At 56.1% G+C, this 18506-nt stretch overlaps 1 protein-coding gene across 4 annotated transcripts in view; it reads right to left on the bottom strand.

The window, feature by feature from the left end:
* The window catches only part of ARHGAP26 (Rho GTPase activating protein 26), a 126262-nt gene that overhangs the window by 17054 nt on the left and 90702 nt on the right, over positions 1-18506 (bottom strand). For all 4 annotated transcript variants that reach the window (XM_035338668.1, XM_035338670.1, XM_035338666.1 and 1 more), the window contains exons 19-20: positions 16004-16142; positions 10888-11041 (exon numbers count right to left, since the gene is read on the bottom strand). In XM_035338668.1, the coding sequence (XP_035194559.1) occupies positions 10888-11041; positions 16004-16142 (293 nt within the window). The remainder of the gene's footprint in view (positions 1-10887; positions 11042-16003; positions 16143-18506) is intronic.

Genomic DNA, 18506 nt, shown 5'->3' with positions numbered 1-18506 from the left:
AGATAAACCATCCATCTTTGACCTTTTCCTCCTGCGAGCCCAAAGCAACAAGCCCACGGAGCAGAGATGCTGGGAAAGCTGGCGTCCTTTCAGCGCTGGACTTTTCCTCCCAACCAAGCAGCCCTAAATATCTCTCCTCAAATGAAAGTTTGTAATTTCCCTCTGCCCTCCCAAAACAAGATGACTGCTCTTGTGGCCTGCAGGCATCTTTCTTTTACACGTATCTTAAAATACCTCATGGAAGCATACAAATGCTTCTAAACAAATCCAGGCTTATTTAAACACAACATAGGAAAGAATTATGAAATACATGCATATAAATGTACACGCGTGTTTGAATTAGCTATAGGCACGTTCTAGAACGTCTTGCCATCAGCACTAGGCCTCCACCACATTTATCGGTGGAGTCCACCGAGTATACCGCTTGTATTTTTCATGAACCGGGTTTGAAGATGTTTGCCAGGCCCTTGAATCACTGCAGCTTATGGAGCTTTCCAACTGCAGGCAGAATCTGGGACTCCCAAGTTAAAGCTGCTTTGCAAAAAACAAACACACAGACACCCTTATAGCAGCCTGAACCAAAAAAAATAAATAAGTCATGAGATACTTGGAATATTATGTCATCTGGAGCAAGCCAAGCAGCAGACTGGGAACTTGAGGATCTGTTCTCAAGTAAGAACACCAGGAGAGCCGCGTTCCTCTTTGGAATGGTAAATGACCCCTGCTCCTCCTGAGCCGAGGCCGACCCCGCGTCCCAGCCACGACGCCGTGCCCCAAGGGCCGCCTGCCCGGATCCCCCGCCCGACCCACAGACATGGGGTGGGCACGGAGCAGTGCCACCGGCGCCGGAGCTGCTGCTGAGGACGAAGCAGGGAGCACACGGTGCTGCCGCTCGCTGGAGCTCCGTTCCAGCCCCAGCCAGGTCGGGGCCCACCCTGCGGTGCCACCCCGTGAGCCTCCGCAGAGATCTCCTCGCTTCCCGGCACAAAGCCCCACAGCCCGCTTTTGCTGCCCTGTCCCTAACCTCGCTCTCCCCGTGTTGTAGTACCTCCCATGACCCCAGACAGGAGGGAACCAACGCTCGTTTGGGCTACCTTCACCCCAGATCCACACCAAATGCCTTACGAGTGCTTCTGCCATCCCACCCAGGACCCCCAGGGCCAGGCAGTGCCCACCTCGGAGAGCCTTCCTCCCCCAGCGGCTCCTCTGCAGGGCCGTCAGCGGCCTCCCACGGGCTTGTCCCACGACCATGAGCAGCATGGTGGTGCCTCGCAACTCCACTAGAAGAGACACGAGCTGCATCAGGAGGTGCTGAGGGAGGAAAGCTGCGATAACTGCACACCGTGGCACCGCCTGGACAGACACACTGTGAGCAGCCGCTTCCCTGCCGGCAGGGACAGCAGCTCTGTGCCACTGCAGCCCCACGGGGAGTGTGAAAGCCCAGTCCCTGCCCACGGCTGCAGACAGGACAGGTCTGAGATCTTAAAACTGAATTTAGATACAGCTTTTCACAATGAGCTACCATTATGAGATTTTCCCTAATCCCTTAAAAACGCCATTTTTTGGTTCGCACAATCAGAAGATCTGCCCCTCACGGCCAGCCCTGGTGATTAAAACCCCGATCAGGCAGAAGCCCAGGGCTCAGCGCCTGGCGGGGCTGCCGGGGGCTGGCACGGAGCCGCTCGGCTGGGAGCCGCTTCCTTCGCCCAGGGCAGCGCCGCGGGTCGGCACCGCGCTCCGGTCCCCTTCCAGATCTAAAGTGGGGCTGAATGCCGGGCTGGGGCGGAGTGGGTAAGCACACGGCTTCCTCAGGGACAGCTCTGCTTGACTAAGAAGAAAATTTCTCAAACAAAAGCCCCAGAGATGCCATTCCAGAGGGACGTTCCCCAAGTGGCTGACAGGAAGGCAGGATGAGGGTGGGACCCGCCCCGGTGCCTTCTGCACCTCCAGTTGCCATTATTCTCCACGAATATAAACAACGGGAGCAGAAGAAAGCGGAGCCACAAAAGCCTCTGCAAAACAACTGCGACTGAGCACGAGAGAGGAACTGCAGAGGTCACGCAGGTTAAGGGCTCGTTTCTCACACCCCACGCCCTCCCCCGGGGATGGAGGACGGACGGGCGGACACAGCACGGCAGCCGCCTGCCCCTGTCCCCGGGTGGCTGCCACTTGCCTGCACCGTCCCGCGTATCCCCGGGTGCGGGCAGTGACCCGCAGCCAGCCCCGAGCCGCAGCCCCTCGCCAGCCCGTGCCCGTGGGGATGTGCAGGTGTTCCTCTGCCTGCCCATTTCTGCCCAGTTTTGCATTAATCTGTGTTTTCTTTTTCATTTGGAAGCCCTTGCGCAGCCTGTACCTCCTAACCTCTGTCCGTCCTTCTGAAGCAGCGTGGGGCAATTAATATGTGGCAAATACAGCCTGAGATCATGAAGCACATTGGTTACGCACATCATCTACATCATTTGACCAAAGGGATTATTTCAGAAATATTCTGACCTGTACGCCTGACCCAAGAAACCAAGAAGGAAACCGAAGCTCAAGAAATTCCCGGCTGGTCACTGCTCTGAGGCTGAGCCTCTCCCACGGCCCCGCACCACTGCACTCGCCCTGCCCCTGCAAGGGGGCACAGGGAGCTCCTCTCCAACCTGAGCACAGGGAGGGCTTTGAAAAGCACAAGAGGAGCAAACAACCCGAAGGCACTCAGCAGCACCTGCACCTCTCTGTCCACTGCACACACCAGGATGAGCGTGGCTTCCAAGCGCTGTGAGGTCCCCGTGTCCCACGGCACGCTCTGCCCACGGGTCCCTGCTCGCTCTGCTGCCTCCGCTGCGGCCACGTCACCTCCAGCAGCACGGGAGATGGAGGGGACACAGCCCGACCCGTCCCACCACCAGCACAGGACAGCATTGCCGAGAAAGGCCCGCTGGGCTTTAACCTGTGCAAATTTGTCCTGCAAGTCTGCAATGGGAAAATAAAATCCTACACTGGTGTTTCCAGCGCGGAGGTTTGCAGCTCAGAGCCCAGGGCTAACAGGGCTTTGCAGCTCATGCAGGATTTGTTTGTACAATCTTGGAGGCTGCAGGAGGTAGTGCATGAAGGTGGAAAAGGGGGAATGTTCCTGATGGCTCCCAAAGCCCTTCGAGGACCGGGGTGCGCTGACCAGGGCAGTACCAGCCTGCACATAGCCCTGGGGGCCTGCGTGCAACCCTGTGGGGCACGACCCTCTCGGCACACGTTTTGCTGCTTGTTACCCCGAGCAGAAGCACCCAGCTGACAGCGATGTCACATCTTTTTGCCAAGTCAGCCAGGTACTATCTGGCGAGCACACCATCGTTATTAACCATCATCATTCACTTTTCAAAGGTGTGAAAATGCAGCAGTGACTAACGAGCATCTCCCAAGCAAGACCGGCCGGTTTCCCTGCACCCCAGCGACTCACCCGACACCCGTGTTGGGATTAGTGACTTCGATAACTTCAGACATCTTCCTAGCCTGAAACCCAACACCCCTGAGCAGCTGGCACCCGCTGCGCTACGGCTGGGGTTTGCGCCTGGGCTGCAGGCCGCAGCGCAGCACGCGGGGCACAGGGAAGAGCGCTGCTGCTGGCCTCTTTTCAGCCAGCTAGGCACCCGGCCTAGCATAGCCCCCTTATCTGTAAAAAAAAAAAAAAAACAACAAACGAAACTAAAACACAGCTGAGCACTCCAAGAGTCTCAACTGGAAAGGCAGAAATGACAGCAGTTGTGGCAGCAGCAGACAGACGTGAGGCCTGTCACCGCCTAACCACCGCTTACCGCTGCAGCCACGGGAAAGCTCTGCTTTGACAGGCCTGCGCCGGCTTACACATGTTTTAAGGCTCTGTGGTTTACAGGAAATAACTCCATTCTCGTGGGCAGTTTTCTCCCACCTCACGCCTTCGGCTGGCTTCGAGGCAGGGCTCCGGGGCCGCGGTGCTCCTGCAGCACTCCTGCAGCCTCTTCACCGCGGCCTCGTCAGGCGCTGCGTGGAAAACAAAAGGGCCCTGGCTCACAGCTCCTCTGCTGTGAATGAAACACAAGCTGTAAAGAGCTCCTGGGCATTCACAGCCGGCGAGTACCTCCCCGTGCTCTCTGTGCGCCTTCTGGGGGGTCCTTCCACAAATGAAAGAAGGCTCCTTCTCGCTGCCAGCTTCACACGGCGTCCACAGACCGAGCTTCCCTCCTCTGGAATCGCTGAGCGGCGCCAGCCTCCGCTGCCCTTCACACCTGGCTGGTCCTACAGCGGTGGCACAGCTCCCGGGGGAGGAAGGATTTGTTCTGACAATAGCTTGACTAATGAAGCACAGCACAGAACGAGTTCACTTCTCTCCTGGTAGACGACTTCACAGAAGTTCAAACAAATCCAAACGCCCCCAGCGCCTATTTTTGCTGCCTTCTGACCCAGAGCTGCTGAATAAGGCTGTGTCACGTTTATTAGTTATTTTTCGGAGTGGAAAAAGTGACTTGAATTCTGCAAGGACCCAGCAGCATCTACAGAACTATTTGCTTCTTGTGTGCTTTTGCTTACGTGTGTTACAAGTGGTAATTGCTAAGGCCCTTTGCATTTTTAGGAGTCTGTTCCAGCAAGCACCGCCTTATGCCATTCAATACGCCCATGATGCTTGTGGCTCTCAGGCCTCTCGTTTTTGGGAAGGGAAGGAGAAATGTAGCTCAAGCTTTAACTGGGACGCCTAATGAAGATTTATTCTGGTCTTGTAAATCAGAAGCACATGGGAGTAGCCTCTCCTCCTTACACTGACTGGGCTATTTTTTTCATGACCACTGGACCTTAGATCTGCTCCTCGTTTCTTTCCATACCCACGGAGGGCAAGAAATAGCCATACTTGGTCAACAAGAAAATAAAACAAAATGCAAACAGACGTGTGACGACTAAATCCACGTTTCCCAAAGCTATCATTTCCCTAAGGCCGGAGTCCCCAGGGCAAAGAAGGTAGAGGATCGCTCGGCCACTGCGCCTCCCCAGGGCTCCTACTGGGCCCTATCACATCTGCACGCCCTGCTCAGCCCAACCCCACGGACAGCAGCTTTGCTGGGGGAACCACTCCGGGAGAAACCCCAGTGCCCTGAATCACCCTTACAGACCTCAAAAACCGCTGCCCTTAGGTCCTTTAGAAACAAGCGAGCAAGAAAATAAACAATTATTCCATTTTGAGGGAGCAGCAGACTACACTTCCTTCATCAAGTAATTTTTCTTTCAGCATTCATTATTTTTGACTTGGTTCGCACATAAACAGCCGATTCCAGGAGCAGTTGGTAAAGGCGCTGATATTGTGAAGGGAGCTCTGTAATTATCACCCTGACACAAATCGAGCACACGCGAACCCTAAAAAGGATGCGAAAGGTGCCAAGACATGAACTCCGAATCTGAGGAACAAGTCAGCTGCTGCATAGTGCTCATAAAGCCCCCCTTTGGCTGCGTGGCCGCGGCAGGGACAGCCAGCCCTGGGGGACAGCCACCATGGCAGCCCCGCTCCAGCACTGCGCCATGCCGCATCCTCCGAGGGAAAACACGGAGGATTACAGGATGCACTGCCTGGGCACGAGGGCCTTAAGGCGACTCTAATTCTGGTGTTTCCTTGTGCGTGCAGCCAAGTTCCCAGCCCAGGGGATCCCATCCCATGCCCAGCTGTGCAGATGCCTTCTCAGGTTTTTAGAAAAGCAAAGCAAAGCCGGCAGGATCCTCCTGCGGGCAGGGCTGAGCCTCCTGAAGCCGAGGCAAGGAGGCTGCTGGCTACGCCACCCCCGAGCTCCGTGCCTGGTATTTTTGGAGACATCCCCGCACGCAACTGGCAGCGCCGTCCCGCCCCACAGAAAAATGTGTATTTTTGCGCCTGCTCTGCACAGGTAAAAAACCTCCTGCCACACCTCCTGCGACTCCCCCCGGCTCCAATCGCCGCCGCAGTTCCTGCTCGTCAGGCTTCGTGGCTTCCCCCAGGCTCCCCCCAGGGCCCCCCGTCCCACGCTCAGCCTCCACCCTCACCCGCCGGCAGCCCCAGCCACAGCCTCCTCTCCCCGTGTGGGGGTCCTAAGCCAAGGGGGCTTCTCCACGGCTCTCCCGATTCACCAGGCAGCATTTCTGAGTGCCCGGCCTTGCTTTGGAGACCTCGTGTTTGGCTGCTCCAGCCAGGCTCGCCCTGCGCTGCCATGCCAGCAGACAGGGAGCCAGTGTGGGAGGGATGCCCAGCGCGGCTGAGGCGCGTGAGGACGGCCTCTCCCTGCCCCCCTCCAGCGCCCGCCAGAAATGGCTGGAGCTACAGTGTCCCTCCGAAAGGACAGCCTCACAGAGCCTCTAAAATTAGCCCTGAGATTGAATTGCCCTGTCACCACTCGGGGAGCCAGGCAGCCACGTGCTGCTTGTGGTGCTCCAAGGAGAGCACCGGGCATGGCACGGCACGGCACGGCACGGTACGGCATAGCATGGCACGGCACGGCATGGCACAGCACAGCATGGCACAGCACAGCACGGCATGGCACAGCACGGTCCCCCCGGGGCTGGGGATGGAGCGGAGGCACCACTGCAGTGGCTGTGGGATGCCTGAAGCCAGGGCAAGCACCACCCGGGCTAGCTGTGAGTTCTCGGTGCTCTCCCACCCGCTCCGATCATCCTGCGTGCTTGGGATGCAAATTTCCCCTTCTGAGAGAAAAGGCAGAAGCCTCCTGGACATCGTTTGCATGCTCCTACTCCTGAGCAAGCTGACGACTTCATGAAGTCGCGATGCAAAAATCCAGCCCATCTAGTTACAGGGTGAAAAGTCATCTGGCCTCACCCACCTTCGGAACTGTCACGCACAAGAAGAAATTACGGTGGGAGAACAGACCGAAACCCTCGCTATTCCATCCAGTGCACATCTCCAGTGTGCATTACTGGGCCACCAGAGCAAGGGGCTGGCTTTTGAAGGATTAAAAAAAATAATAATTCTTAAGCCTTACGTGCTTTGTGATCACACAGTTTGAAAACTTTCCCCGTTTCAGCTGAAGTGTCTATCCATGCTAGAAATACAGGCTTTTCTGGCTTTTGTTTTGTCGTGTTTCCTAAGGAAGAACTTCTCTGCAATGGCAAGGGTAAAGAAAATCGGTGCCTATTTAAAAGAAATATTTAAAAATCCCCATGTGGGGCGTTGGTGGCAGCAGACAGCCAGCTCCGGTCCCTCGTGCCCGCCGCCGCAGCGACAGCTCCTGGCAGGGGACAGCAGCCCTGCTGACTCACCAGTACAACTCCCGCCCAGAGCAGTTTTTCCATAAAAATAAAACCAGCCCTAATAAATAAACGCATTCCCATCGTAAAACCCTGACTGGTGCCTGGGAAGGAAGAGCCTTCGCCCTGCAACAAAACAATTTCCCTCCTGGCTCCTGAGGGAGGGCCAGGACCGAGGAAGGCAAACCTGAAAACGAGCGAGTTTCCCCGGCCGGAGGACAGCGGTGGCACGCAGAGCGCGTCCCACGCGTGCTGCTCTCACAGCGCCCGACGTGGCCGCCCGGCCCCGCTCGCGTGCCACCGCGTCCCCTCTGCCCACATCGGCCAAGGGCCAGCGACGTGTCGGTGTCTAAACCCGGCCATCTCCCCACGGCAGAACAGAGGAAAAGGCCCTGGTCCACGATGGCCTGCACCGAAGCGTCTGTTTCACTGGTGATTTCGGACACCAAAAACAAGCAAAAAAAAGAAATTCAGTTCTGGTCTGGGTTAGTTTTTAGTTCAGTAACCTCTGCTGTTGTCACTTTAGGGAAGGAAGCACCAAATCCAGGATTCCTTTTTTACCTAGTACTCTCAAAGAGTTCCTTGTTCAGAAAGAAATCTTTTCTTTGAAGGAGAGCGGGGCTTCCCGGCCCGCTCACACCTGGAATTTTACAGCTCCTCAGCTGCAGGGCTTGAATTCTTGAATTCTGCCAGCTCTGCGAGCCGCTCCAGTCCTGGGCCGGGCAGCTCCCGAGCGGGTCCTGAGTTGGGACAGCCCTGGCCCACGGCCAAGAACTTACAGAAAATGGTGAAGAATGCAGGAAAAAAAACGAACTCCTGAAGATGGGCTCAACGATGGGTCTCACGGGACTGGCAGAGGGGTTGGCAGGGTGTTTGAAGGGCTGCGGAGAGCGAGGCACCCTGACACACTCCCTGCTGCCGGGCACCCTCGTTGTGGGTCTGGTAATTACAGAGGAGCACTGGAAACCCTCGCACGGCAGTAACAGATAATAGCAGCCGGCTTCAGTGCACAGAGCTGCCCAAGGCTTTGCAAAGCCGAAATTACTCAGCTGGTTAAAAAAACAGGGACGGCTTTATACAGGCATTACTTGTGCAGCGCCGCAGGGCAGCAAGGACAACGCCGCCGGGACACTGGCACCATTCAGGCAGCACGCCCCGACCCCGAGAGCGCAGCCCGTGCACAGCCGCAGGGAAACGTGCTGCTCACGCGCTCCTGCCCCGGCAGCACTTCTCCTCCTCTTCCTCCTCCTCTTCCTCACCACTGCCCATCAGCACCCGCACTGAGCAGAGGAGCCCTGCACCTCCGTGGGCCGGGCACGGGGATCACTGCTGCCACCGCTCCAACCGCTGCTGGGGGTGACACCGGTGGCCGCCCCAAGCAGAGCGGAGCAACCCCAACCATCACCCGACCCGCAGCCCTGGTGTGGAACCAAAACCACTCGCACCAAGCCCTGGTCTAAAAACGCGTGCTCCTTCCCCAGCCTCGAGCAAGCCCGGCAGCCCCCCTGCACACACACTGCTCTGCCTGGTGCCCCCCAAGCGCCGCGTGGGGGCTGAGCACCATCAGCTGGCTCGAGCCGGCTACAAATAAACACGTGGAAACGATCTGGGTATGTTTAACCACCACAGCACTGCAGAGGAAATACAGCAATCAAATTTTCATGGGACTACAAATTAGGTTAAAAGCAAATATTTAAAGACAAACTAATGTGTTTCAGCAAACATTAAACCCGGGAGCACAGATAAGTATGAGAACAGCATGGGCTCGTGAGAAGACTCGGGCTGATGGGTAAGCAGGCACAGAGGCTGAAGGGACACCTATCCGGAGCATTACAAGAGAATACAATGAAGTCAGACCCTTCATTTCTCATGGGAAGATTGGATTAAAGACATTTGATTTACATAATTGGGGTTACAGAGAAGAAAACATTTGCTTTGAGGTATTCACTTTAGACTTACTTTTTAACCTTTAGCTCGACCTTGCCTAAAAGCTTGCACATTTCTGTGGGTGTAATCACTGGATGCCACAAACCGTGCCAGAGGCAGAAGCGCTGCCAGGGCTACCCTGCTAAGCACCTTGTCGCTTCGCACAAGAGTGAAGCCCCTTTACAGGTGGCAAGCAAATGGTTCTGCTCCAGTCCGCTCATGTAGCTCTGGGTGACAGCAAGATGCCTCCGCTCCCCAGAGCCCCACGCAGCTTTAACTGGTTCATTCCACTGAGCGTCTTTACGACTTTCTTTAAAAAGTAAGTTATTAGGAAGAGCAACTCTTGGAATTTGAAAAACAGCAAGTTTGGCAAACAATTCCTTAAAGTCACAACGAGACCCGGGCTCACAAACGTTGCTGCAATGTAAGTCACATAATTTTCTTCCCTCGGAGGACAAATAAACTAAAAACATCCTGTTGGGGGCAACGCATGTGACCGACCCCCAGGGCTCCCACCAGCAGCACGGGCACGAGACCCACGCATCCCGCCTCAGTTCGCGGCACACAGCTCGTGGCCGTGCCGCGGCTCCTGCCCTGCGGGCGCTGCTTCACCTGCCCAGTGGCCGCGGGTTCGGCTTACACGAGGCCGGCTGGGTTTGCACGCAGGGATTTAGTGGGAGCAGTGGTGATGGGAAAGAGATGGAGCTGGTGGGCGAAAGCCAGAGCCCTTCTCTGCCCAGACACTGCCAACGTGCACCTACCTTTGCCCGTCCCAGCGCCGCAGGGCTGAGCACCCCTGTGGGACATGGGCACTACACCCCGGACCCCAACCCCAGCCTCTCCAATCAACCAGAGGGACCACGGCCAGGGTCACCAGCCCACCAGCACCGTCTCCATGGGTAGCCAGGAGAAAGCCGCTCAGGCCAAGTGCTCACTGTGTGCCCTCAAGGGACTGGGGGCTTGCCCAGTGGGGTGCGAGGGTGCTGCCCGTGGGGGGGACACGGGGGGAGGAAGGCCTCCCCTCACCGCCAAGGTCGCTGCACCCCCCTACCGCTGGCAGCACAGCAGGGCCGATCCTGCCGGCCGATCCGTGGGGCCCGCGATGGCTGCCGGGGATCTGGGCAGATCCTCACGTGTGCGGGAGGGGAGGGAGGTTCTGTGGGAAAATGCGCTGGGGCCCAGCAGGGCCGCGGCAGGAAGGAAATTCCCCGCAGCAGAGCGGCCACTGGTGCGAGGGCTCGGCTGTGTCAAGTCCAGGGGACTTCATAAATAACTCGGCCGTCCCCGGGGAGTCATTGCTAAGGTCGCTATTTTTTCCCTTGAACTTTCCAGATGAAGGAAGCAATAGCAGAAGCAATGGCACAGATTTGGCTGGAGATCAACTGTACTGACAACAGTCATAGGATTTAACTCAGAAGAAAAGTCCTTTGTGTTTGCTGGAGTTATCTCCAGATGGGTCAAGCAGTTCAAACAGCAACGCAGAGCTCGGCTTGAAAAATATCCCGCGTGCTCAAAATAACCCGGGCTGAGCTCACCAGCAGACCTAACCCGCAGCCGCTAATCCCACCACTTAGGCAGAGTTAAAATGCAGGACACATGCTAGGCGCCCATTAAAAATTAAAACGTTAAATTGTATTCTTCCACAAACGGCTGGGAGTCAGAGTAAGAAACAGCCCTGATTAAAGATTAAGGACAGAGCGCCTATAAAACACTAATTACTACCGTACTTACAGTGAATTTGGCCTGTTGGGTTTAATTACTTCTAGTTCAAGATCACTGGAGTTCAGGTTGGGCTGGGGAGAGCTGTTGGAGTTGAGGAAGCTGTTTGCATTTGAAGATACAACGGATTCCAGGCTGGAGTTGATGATACTGTTCCTGTTCTCCTCTGAAAAACACCAAGCCCCAAGAATCATCAGACACCACACATGGCTGCTATTGCTTAAAAAAGAGCATACAGCTGCGAAGGCATATGGCATTCCTATTACTAATCCCTGCCCTACCGTAAGGAGGGCACTATCCGACCAGATCCCCAGCGGCAGGCGGCCGGTTTACCGTCAGACTTTCTGCGTGTTGTACATCGACACACAATTATTACACCAGCTGTTTGTTTTATTGGTGCAGCTACATTTTAAATGAATCATATTTTAAAGAAAATGTTTTGCTTGTTTGTTTTTGTTGTTTTTGTTTCTTTTTTCTCTCAAGGCGTTAATATTTTATATTCCCAAAGACTTCCAAAGTGCTCCATAACCTGAAAAAACATGAACGCAAACTAGGTACAGGAACGGGCGTGACTGCAATCAGCGACCACAGGCCTGAACGTTTGGGTGACAGAGCAGGAGAGCATTTCAGAAGGACAGGACAGATCACCCAGTTCAAGTTTATCTCAGCGCCGCAATGCTTCAGCCTAGGACGTACAATAGCTACTCCCGGTCTTTTCTGGCCGTGCCCAGCACCGCAGAGCAGCATTGTTACAAACGGGGCTGAGGAGGAAGGGGAAGGGGTCTCTGATCCATCTCGTAGCTGCTCTGAGCGCTCCCAGCTCCGGCCCCGTGGCTCAGCCCCGGCTCCAGCACCACACGGACACCGGCTGCGCCGTGTCCACCGCCACGCAGGCACCTCCCTGCCGACAGCCTGCAGGCTTCCTGGAGTTTCTCCTTTCCTTTCATCATGCTCTGCTATGAGACTTCCCCAGCATCTGTGTAACGTGAGCACGGAGGCGTGAAAACATTACACATCCCAAACCGACCTCGGCAGCACGGGTTCCCTCCTCAGCTCTGTGCTGCATTACCCAAATCACATGAACTCACTTTCATAGGGTGCCTTTCCCATATAAGCAGCGATTGTAATTGTAACTGGGAGCAGCAATTATCATCACGGAAGGCACGGAAAGCAGCTCTGTTGCAGGGAACTGCTCCTTCTGTGACGATGTTTTCCTGAAAGACAGGCACCTGCTGGAAAACACTGTGAGTGCTGCCTTCATGACAAACCTTTCAGAGACATTGTTCTTCCTGAGCACGCTAATATGAGCAAATTGCTACTGAAAAGCACGTAGCAATCAAGAACCCCCCATTCTCAATCCCTTCAAATTATACGCCTGCTCGCATTAGAAGGCCGACTTGCAATACTCATCTACATCCCGGGCACGTTTAGGAAGGATGAACAGCTCGGAGGAACCCCTGAGCCATGTGGGCAGCTCAGCCTGCACAGCCAGCAGAAACCCCTCGCACTTCTGTGAACTAGCTTGGAAGCCGTGCTGCCTCGGGGACAGAGGAGCGTGGCGTTGTGTAAGCCCTCTGCCACCGTTTCAAAGAAAAAAGATTGCATGAGCAAAAGGTTCATGGGTGCCAGGGCAAGGAGCAAAGTCTAACGCTGCTCGTCACGTTCGCTCCCCAGGGTCACTGAGTTCTCCTGGTTCCTGGGCTAAATCAGAGCGCTTGCAGGCAGCAAGAGGGCCCAAATTCAGCCCGGGCGATCTTCCAAGAGCAGACAAAGCCAAGGATGGGAAATTTCTGCCGATAGATGTTAGCAGGTTCCTGAAATTGCATGTCGTTTATCGTGATCTCCAACACGCTGACGGGAGCAGGTATCTCAAACACTTCTCTGTCCCCTCTCCTGTTCCCGTGATGCACCCAGCTGGATTTGTTTCCAGCCTGCCACCGTCTGCGGTGTCAAAGGGAAAACACAAACGACCTCTTCAGCGATGAGTCACACAGCGATCAAACAACGGGCCGTGCTTTCCCTAAAGCACGTCAGAAAGGTTCACAAACAAGAGAGATTTCCCCGGAGCGCTGATTTTAAAGATATTTATTGGCCCACAGCTCCCAGACAGCTCCAGCAGCAGGTACCGGGTTTGGGGCCGGCGGGCCGTGCAGGTGGAGGAGCCCGGCTCGTGGAGCTCCCCGTGTGCCCTGCCTCGGCTGGTGCAGTGATGAAGCACGGGGGTGCAGGACGGGTGGAAGGAGAACACAGCTTGTGCAGCCCTTTGTGGTGGAAAAGATTATCCAGAAGAAGAAGCAAGAGTGGAGAAAAGCAGAGGCTGAGCTCTCCAAACGTTGACTGGGGGACAGAGCAGCCAGCAGGCAAAATAAGAGAGAAATCCACCTGCCAAAGGACCTAAAAACCCCTCAAAAGGCCAATCCACATCAGTCCCTGATCTTTGCACCCAACGGTGCAGGTTTCTGAGCCGGTCTGTGCCTGGCAGGCCCTGGCTGTGTGCCGACAGCCCTCCCGGCCCCAGCCCCGGCCACGCTGAGCTGCGCCCTGCAGCGCCTTCGGCCGCGGCGTCCGGTTGTTTCCAAACATTTTCTGCCCAAGGCTGAAGTCCGAAAATAAGCCCTGTAAGCCTAACAAATCAGTGTCAATTGCCTGTGTAATCTCAGGCGCAGCTACCAGCCAACCCTGAATTGAAGTCGCTATCAGCCAAGGAACTGGAAGTGTTTCATCCACAGAGGGTGGGAGATGAATGGCAGAATCGGAAACCGTGCCTTTATTTTATTTCCTCCCTTTTAAGAGGCTGAGATTGTGTTTTGCCGCATGATTTTAACAGCTTAAGTGAAGGACTCTTTGCTGTGGAACTTAATTTGTCCGTCTTGCTCCGGGAGCAGGACAGCCGAGCTGCCGCAGCACCGCCAGGGCAGAGGAGCCGCTCCGCACACCACGCACGCAGCGGTCCCACCTCGCCAGGGGTCAGGGCAGCGACCTGTGGCTGGGAACCCAGCTCTAGGGCACCCTGATAACCCTCACAGGGAGCACAGAAGGGATGACAAAAGCACTCTGCATAACAAAACATGAGCAAAGCACCAAAACACCGCTTATAAGGGAAAACTGGTACGGAACCAAGTGGTGTGTTTGTTGTGTTAACCCTGCTTGGTTCTCAATATCCGCTCGGTTCCTGGGTCACACTTGACCCAGGTCAGTTGTGGGAAAAAATGTGAGCGTTTAACAGCAGAATAATCATTATAATTATCTAATCTACTCTCTTGCGTGATCCTGTGTGTTGAACACAATTTCTGCATTACACATAGCTTTGTGTGATGAATCTCAGTGGAAGTTTTGGAAAGACATTGTACTTCAAAGAACAGATTTCAAATAAGGGAAAACTCACTGCCCCACTTATCTCCTCCTTATGGTTCAATTGCCCTCAGAATTAAAAAATGCGCACTCTGCTTCAGTTCTGAACACGCCTAGCTCCGACTTCGAGCTCTCAGATCTCACCATGCCCCTGCTTCACGGAGCACACTCCTGCGGCCAGTGCCCCTGGGGTGTTCAGGGCTCCCGAGCCCCCTGCACCTCTTGCGACACGGATTTCCAGGCACCAGCACCCAGCTGTGCGCCCCTCCTGTGCGGAGCAGCTCTCCGCGGGGCGGGCAGAGCAGGCGGCTCAGGCACAAACCCCGGCCAGCAAGCGGACCTCTGAACACCAGCAACACAGCTGCAAACACAGCCGGCGCTGGGAAGGCTCAACGCTTGCCAAGTAACCCCAGGCACCTTGCTGCACTGAAGGACGGTCAGGACAAATCCTGCAAGCCTGCATGGCTGGAAAGCTGCCCCCGCTCATCCCGTGATGCACGAGCGACCCGCGCTCCCACAGCCCTCTCACCGCCTTTCAGAGCGTGAGCAGCTGTGGCGGGGAGCAGGAAGAACAGTGCTGTTGGGGAGCCCCGAAAGCAGGGCTCCTTCTGTGTCCCAGCTCCGGACAGGGGCAGCATCTGTGCTTCTCCTCGGCTGCCCTGGCTCCAGCCACTGCCCCAGCCCTCGTGCTTTGGGCCACAAAGACAGGAGACTACAGACCGTCAGGAGGAAAGCTGAGAAAATACTGCTTCTCATGAGGGTAAATGGCTACAGAAATAAATAAAGGAGCTCGGCTCCTCTTCCAGGCAAGCTGAGGACAGTACACGAAGGACCTGTCAGCCAGGTGACTCCAGCATCTACCAAACATCTGCTGAACTATCAGTAAATAAACTAATTAGGCTGAAATTTTCCAAAAGCAGCTGCTGATACTCAGGGTTCCACTGACGGCTGCGGTACCCCCTACTTCCAGCGTACGTGTCGGCACCAGCACCGCCTCCTAAACCCACCCGTGGGTTATGACATCCTCCAAAACGGGAGCGCGTGGACCTTAATGGGAACTCAGTCAGAGGCAGGGAAGCCCTAATGTTTGGAGGGTCAGGAAAGCAAACAGCAGCCTCTGTGCTGCAGCGAGGGGACGAGGGGCTCAGGGCAGCCTCGTGCTGCTCACTCACCGCCCAGGTGAGCCCCGGGCAGTGCCCGCTGCCGACCCGGCTCCTGCCCCTGCACGGGGATGGCCGGGGACAGATACCGTGAGGCAGCAGCGTGTGCGATGGGAGGGCACGCTTCACCTACGTGTCCAGAGCCAATTAGTGACAGAACTGGAGAGACGATCTCCAGATCTCCAACATTTTTAAACGGCCGTGGTACCTAATCCACAGAAAAATGCAGAACCTCCCGGCTGAGCTTGTTGTGTCTGTAAAGGGCAAAGCGCCCGTGGGCGTCCAGAGAGGATCGTCTGCGGAGGGCACGGGCTCTGCCCCACACACCGCAGCGCCTCGGCAGCTGGGGACAGCGGGGACGGGGGACGTGAGGCTGGGAAGGCTCCGGGGGATGGGGCAGCAATACTTCACCGCGCCAACGCTGCCCCCGAGCCCTGCGTACAGCCTGGATGCCAGGCAGTCTTTGCACTCCCTCTCAACACGACAGTGCAGGACACTGAGGCACTATCCTCTTACAGGATGCACCTTTCATCGATACCAACGCAGCTGCGTTTGGTGGCGCAGGAATTAGCAGCTGGCAGGGACAATTAGGGCAGGGGCGACCGCGCGGCACTTACGCTTCTCGTTGGGCTGCGCCGTGTGGAAGAGAGTCAGGGGCCGCTCGCTGCACGAGGGGGGCTTCGAGTCCGTGCTCTTCTTGCGAGATAGCAGCAGCTGTGAGTTCGATGGTGGGGTCTCGGGCACAGTGTTAAATATCTGTTAGAAATAATAAACAAGTTTCCTTGGCATCGCCCGCTCGGGCAGAACAGCTCCCCACCTGCCTGGGCTGCAGCGCCCCGCTGTCACACCACGGAGCAGCATCGCCAGGAGACCCACGTAACAAGTAACATTTGGGTACGATTTCCTAAATTCCATATTTCTACCATTTGCACTCTTGCTCCGTTGTGGAATTTGATTGACCCTGATACTCCGGTCGGCTTTTTAGTTTTCAAGGCTCTGCGGCGCCCTTGCAGGTGTTGGTGGGAGAGTGCCGAAGGGAGGAACAACCCGTGAGCGCCTGTCCTTGCCACAGGCTCGGCGCCCAGTGATGTAAACCAGCTTGGGAAAGGCTTCCCAGCTTCCAGCCACAGCTGTCAGAAAACTGAGTAATCACATTTTTCTCAAGGGGATGGAATTTTTAAACGGCATGAACCTAATGAGCACCAGTCCTGTTTGTCATCGATATTTGGTTATTTATTGTTTTTTCTGTAACCCCGGGCTCAGACAACATCATTGTTTAACACCGGTTCTTCCAAGGTCTCCCTTTGCAGGAGTGCCTCAGACACCGGCCTTCTGCACCTTCTCTGGCTGTGCCCGGCACCCCTGAGCGGTGCCCGGGGCTGCGTGGTGCTGAGTGCCACTGCTGGGGTTTGCCAACAGGAGAACTGCACCTGAGGGCCACCCGCTGCCCCGTGCCGCGGTGGGTGCTGCCCCGGCAGGCAGCAGAGAGCTGCAGGATGCCGCTCACCAGCCAGAGCGAGCCGCTGCCAGCAGCTAATTGCTCTGTTTCGTGTAACAGCAACATAATCCTCAGGCACACATGAGTAAAACCCTCCGTGCTGCTTCTCACAAACAAATGCTAAATTGCCAAGATGCTTTAGCCAAATATTGTAATGTCACATCTCTCCCAAGGAGCACGGAGAGGCAGGCACGGCGCTTTGTAAAAATACTAACAGACTGCACTCAGCAAATCCAGCACCTCGTGGCGGAGGGCACCTCAAAAAGCCTCGCAGGCCCGAGACAGCCACCGCTAACACGAGCGCTGGAGGCTGCACCTAGCGGGACACGCCGCAGACAGACGGACGGATTATGTAGCGCTGTGGCCGACCTCCCTCCCGGGGAAGGAGAGCCCCGCTGATCCCATTCGCACATTCCTCCCGGGCCCATGGATCACCCCGAGCACAACCAGCCTGAGCCACGCTTTCTGCACGCAGCCCGGCTCGCTTCCACCCCGCCTGCTCTGCCGAGCCTGCCCGCAGCCGTCCCTGCCCCGGGGGAGGCCGGGTACTGGCGGCAGCCCCGGTGCCCAGCCCTGGTGCCGTTTGCCTGGCTGTGCTGCCAGGCAGCTGCTGGGCTCCAGGGGCCTGGACAGGCCGGAGCTGTTCCCTCCACGCTGGGCAGGGCACGGGACCCCTGGCAGCGGGACCCCCGGCTGCAGGACCCCCAGCAGCGGGCACCTTGCCCGCCTGCACTCTGCTCTCCAGGCCCGGAACGGCCGCTTGCTGCTATTGCATGCTTTGCAAATTGCTTGGGAAAATGATGAAATACACGATCAAAGCAAATAAACGTGTCCAGTTATGAATTGCATCTCATGCAGTGACTTCCCACAGCACGCTTGAAATTAAACTTCCCGGTTTTTGTTTCCTCTTTTTGGTCTTCCCTTAGAGAAGGTGTGTCTGCATTACAGTTACAAACTCAGTGCCTACACCCAGCCTCAGCTTATAAGGAGCTTGTGTCGCTCAAAGCAGCTGCATGGAACGGTTCAACCATAAAGCTTCAGCCTGCGATATCTTACACCCCCAACCTGCCACAACCAACTCTATTTAGTTACAGCGTCTGACCAGCCCAAAGATTCACCCTACAGACAGCCCACACCTCCCCTTGTGCCTGCAGTGTGCAGACACGGAGGTGCTGCTCCGGCAGGGCAGGGACCGGCACGCGAGGCCGTGTCCTGCGTGACACTGCCATCACCGCCCCCCCCCGCCGCCCTTCCCAGCACGGGCTTTGATGTGCTCGCGCTCCACTCGACGCACTGGGTTTATAGCCTCCACTTCGTTCACTGACGCAACTGCAATTGTAAAGGCTCGATAAATATGCTGCTTCCTGCTCCGTTATAAACTTCTTTTATTAAGCCACAAGGTCTTTTATGCCTCTTGTGCAGCAAAGATTAAAGCCCTGAGGGCTGCACCAGCCTGCTGTCCTGGGCTGGCACGGCTGGGCATGGCTGGACCTGGCTGGGCATGGCTGGACCTGGCTGGGCACGGCTGGACCTGGCTGGGCACAGCTGGACCTGGCTGGGCACGGCTGGACATGGCTGGGCACGGCTGGACTCAGAGGGACACGGTGGGACACGGTCAGACA

The sequence above is a fragment of the Oxyura jamaicensis genome, chromosome 13 (genome assembly GCF_011077185.1).
Source record: "Oxyura jamaicensis isolate SHBP4307 breed ruddy duck chromosome 13, BPBGC_Ojam_1.0, whole genome shotgun sequence".
NCBI classification, from domain to species: domain Eukaryota; kingdom Metazoa; phylum Chordata; class Aves; order Anseriformes; family Anatidae; genus Oxyura; species Oxyura jamaicensis.
The sequence above is the reverse complement of the archived record's forward strand: the minus strand, read 5'-3'. Positions and strand labels throughout refer to the sequence as shown.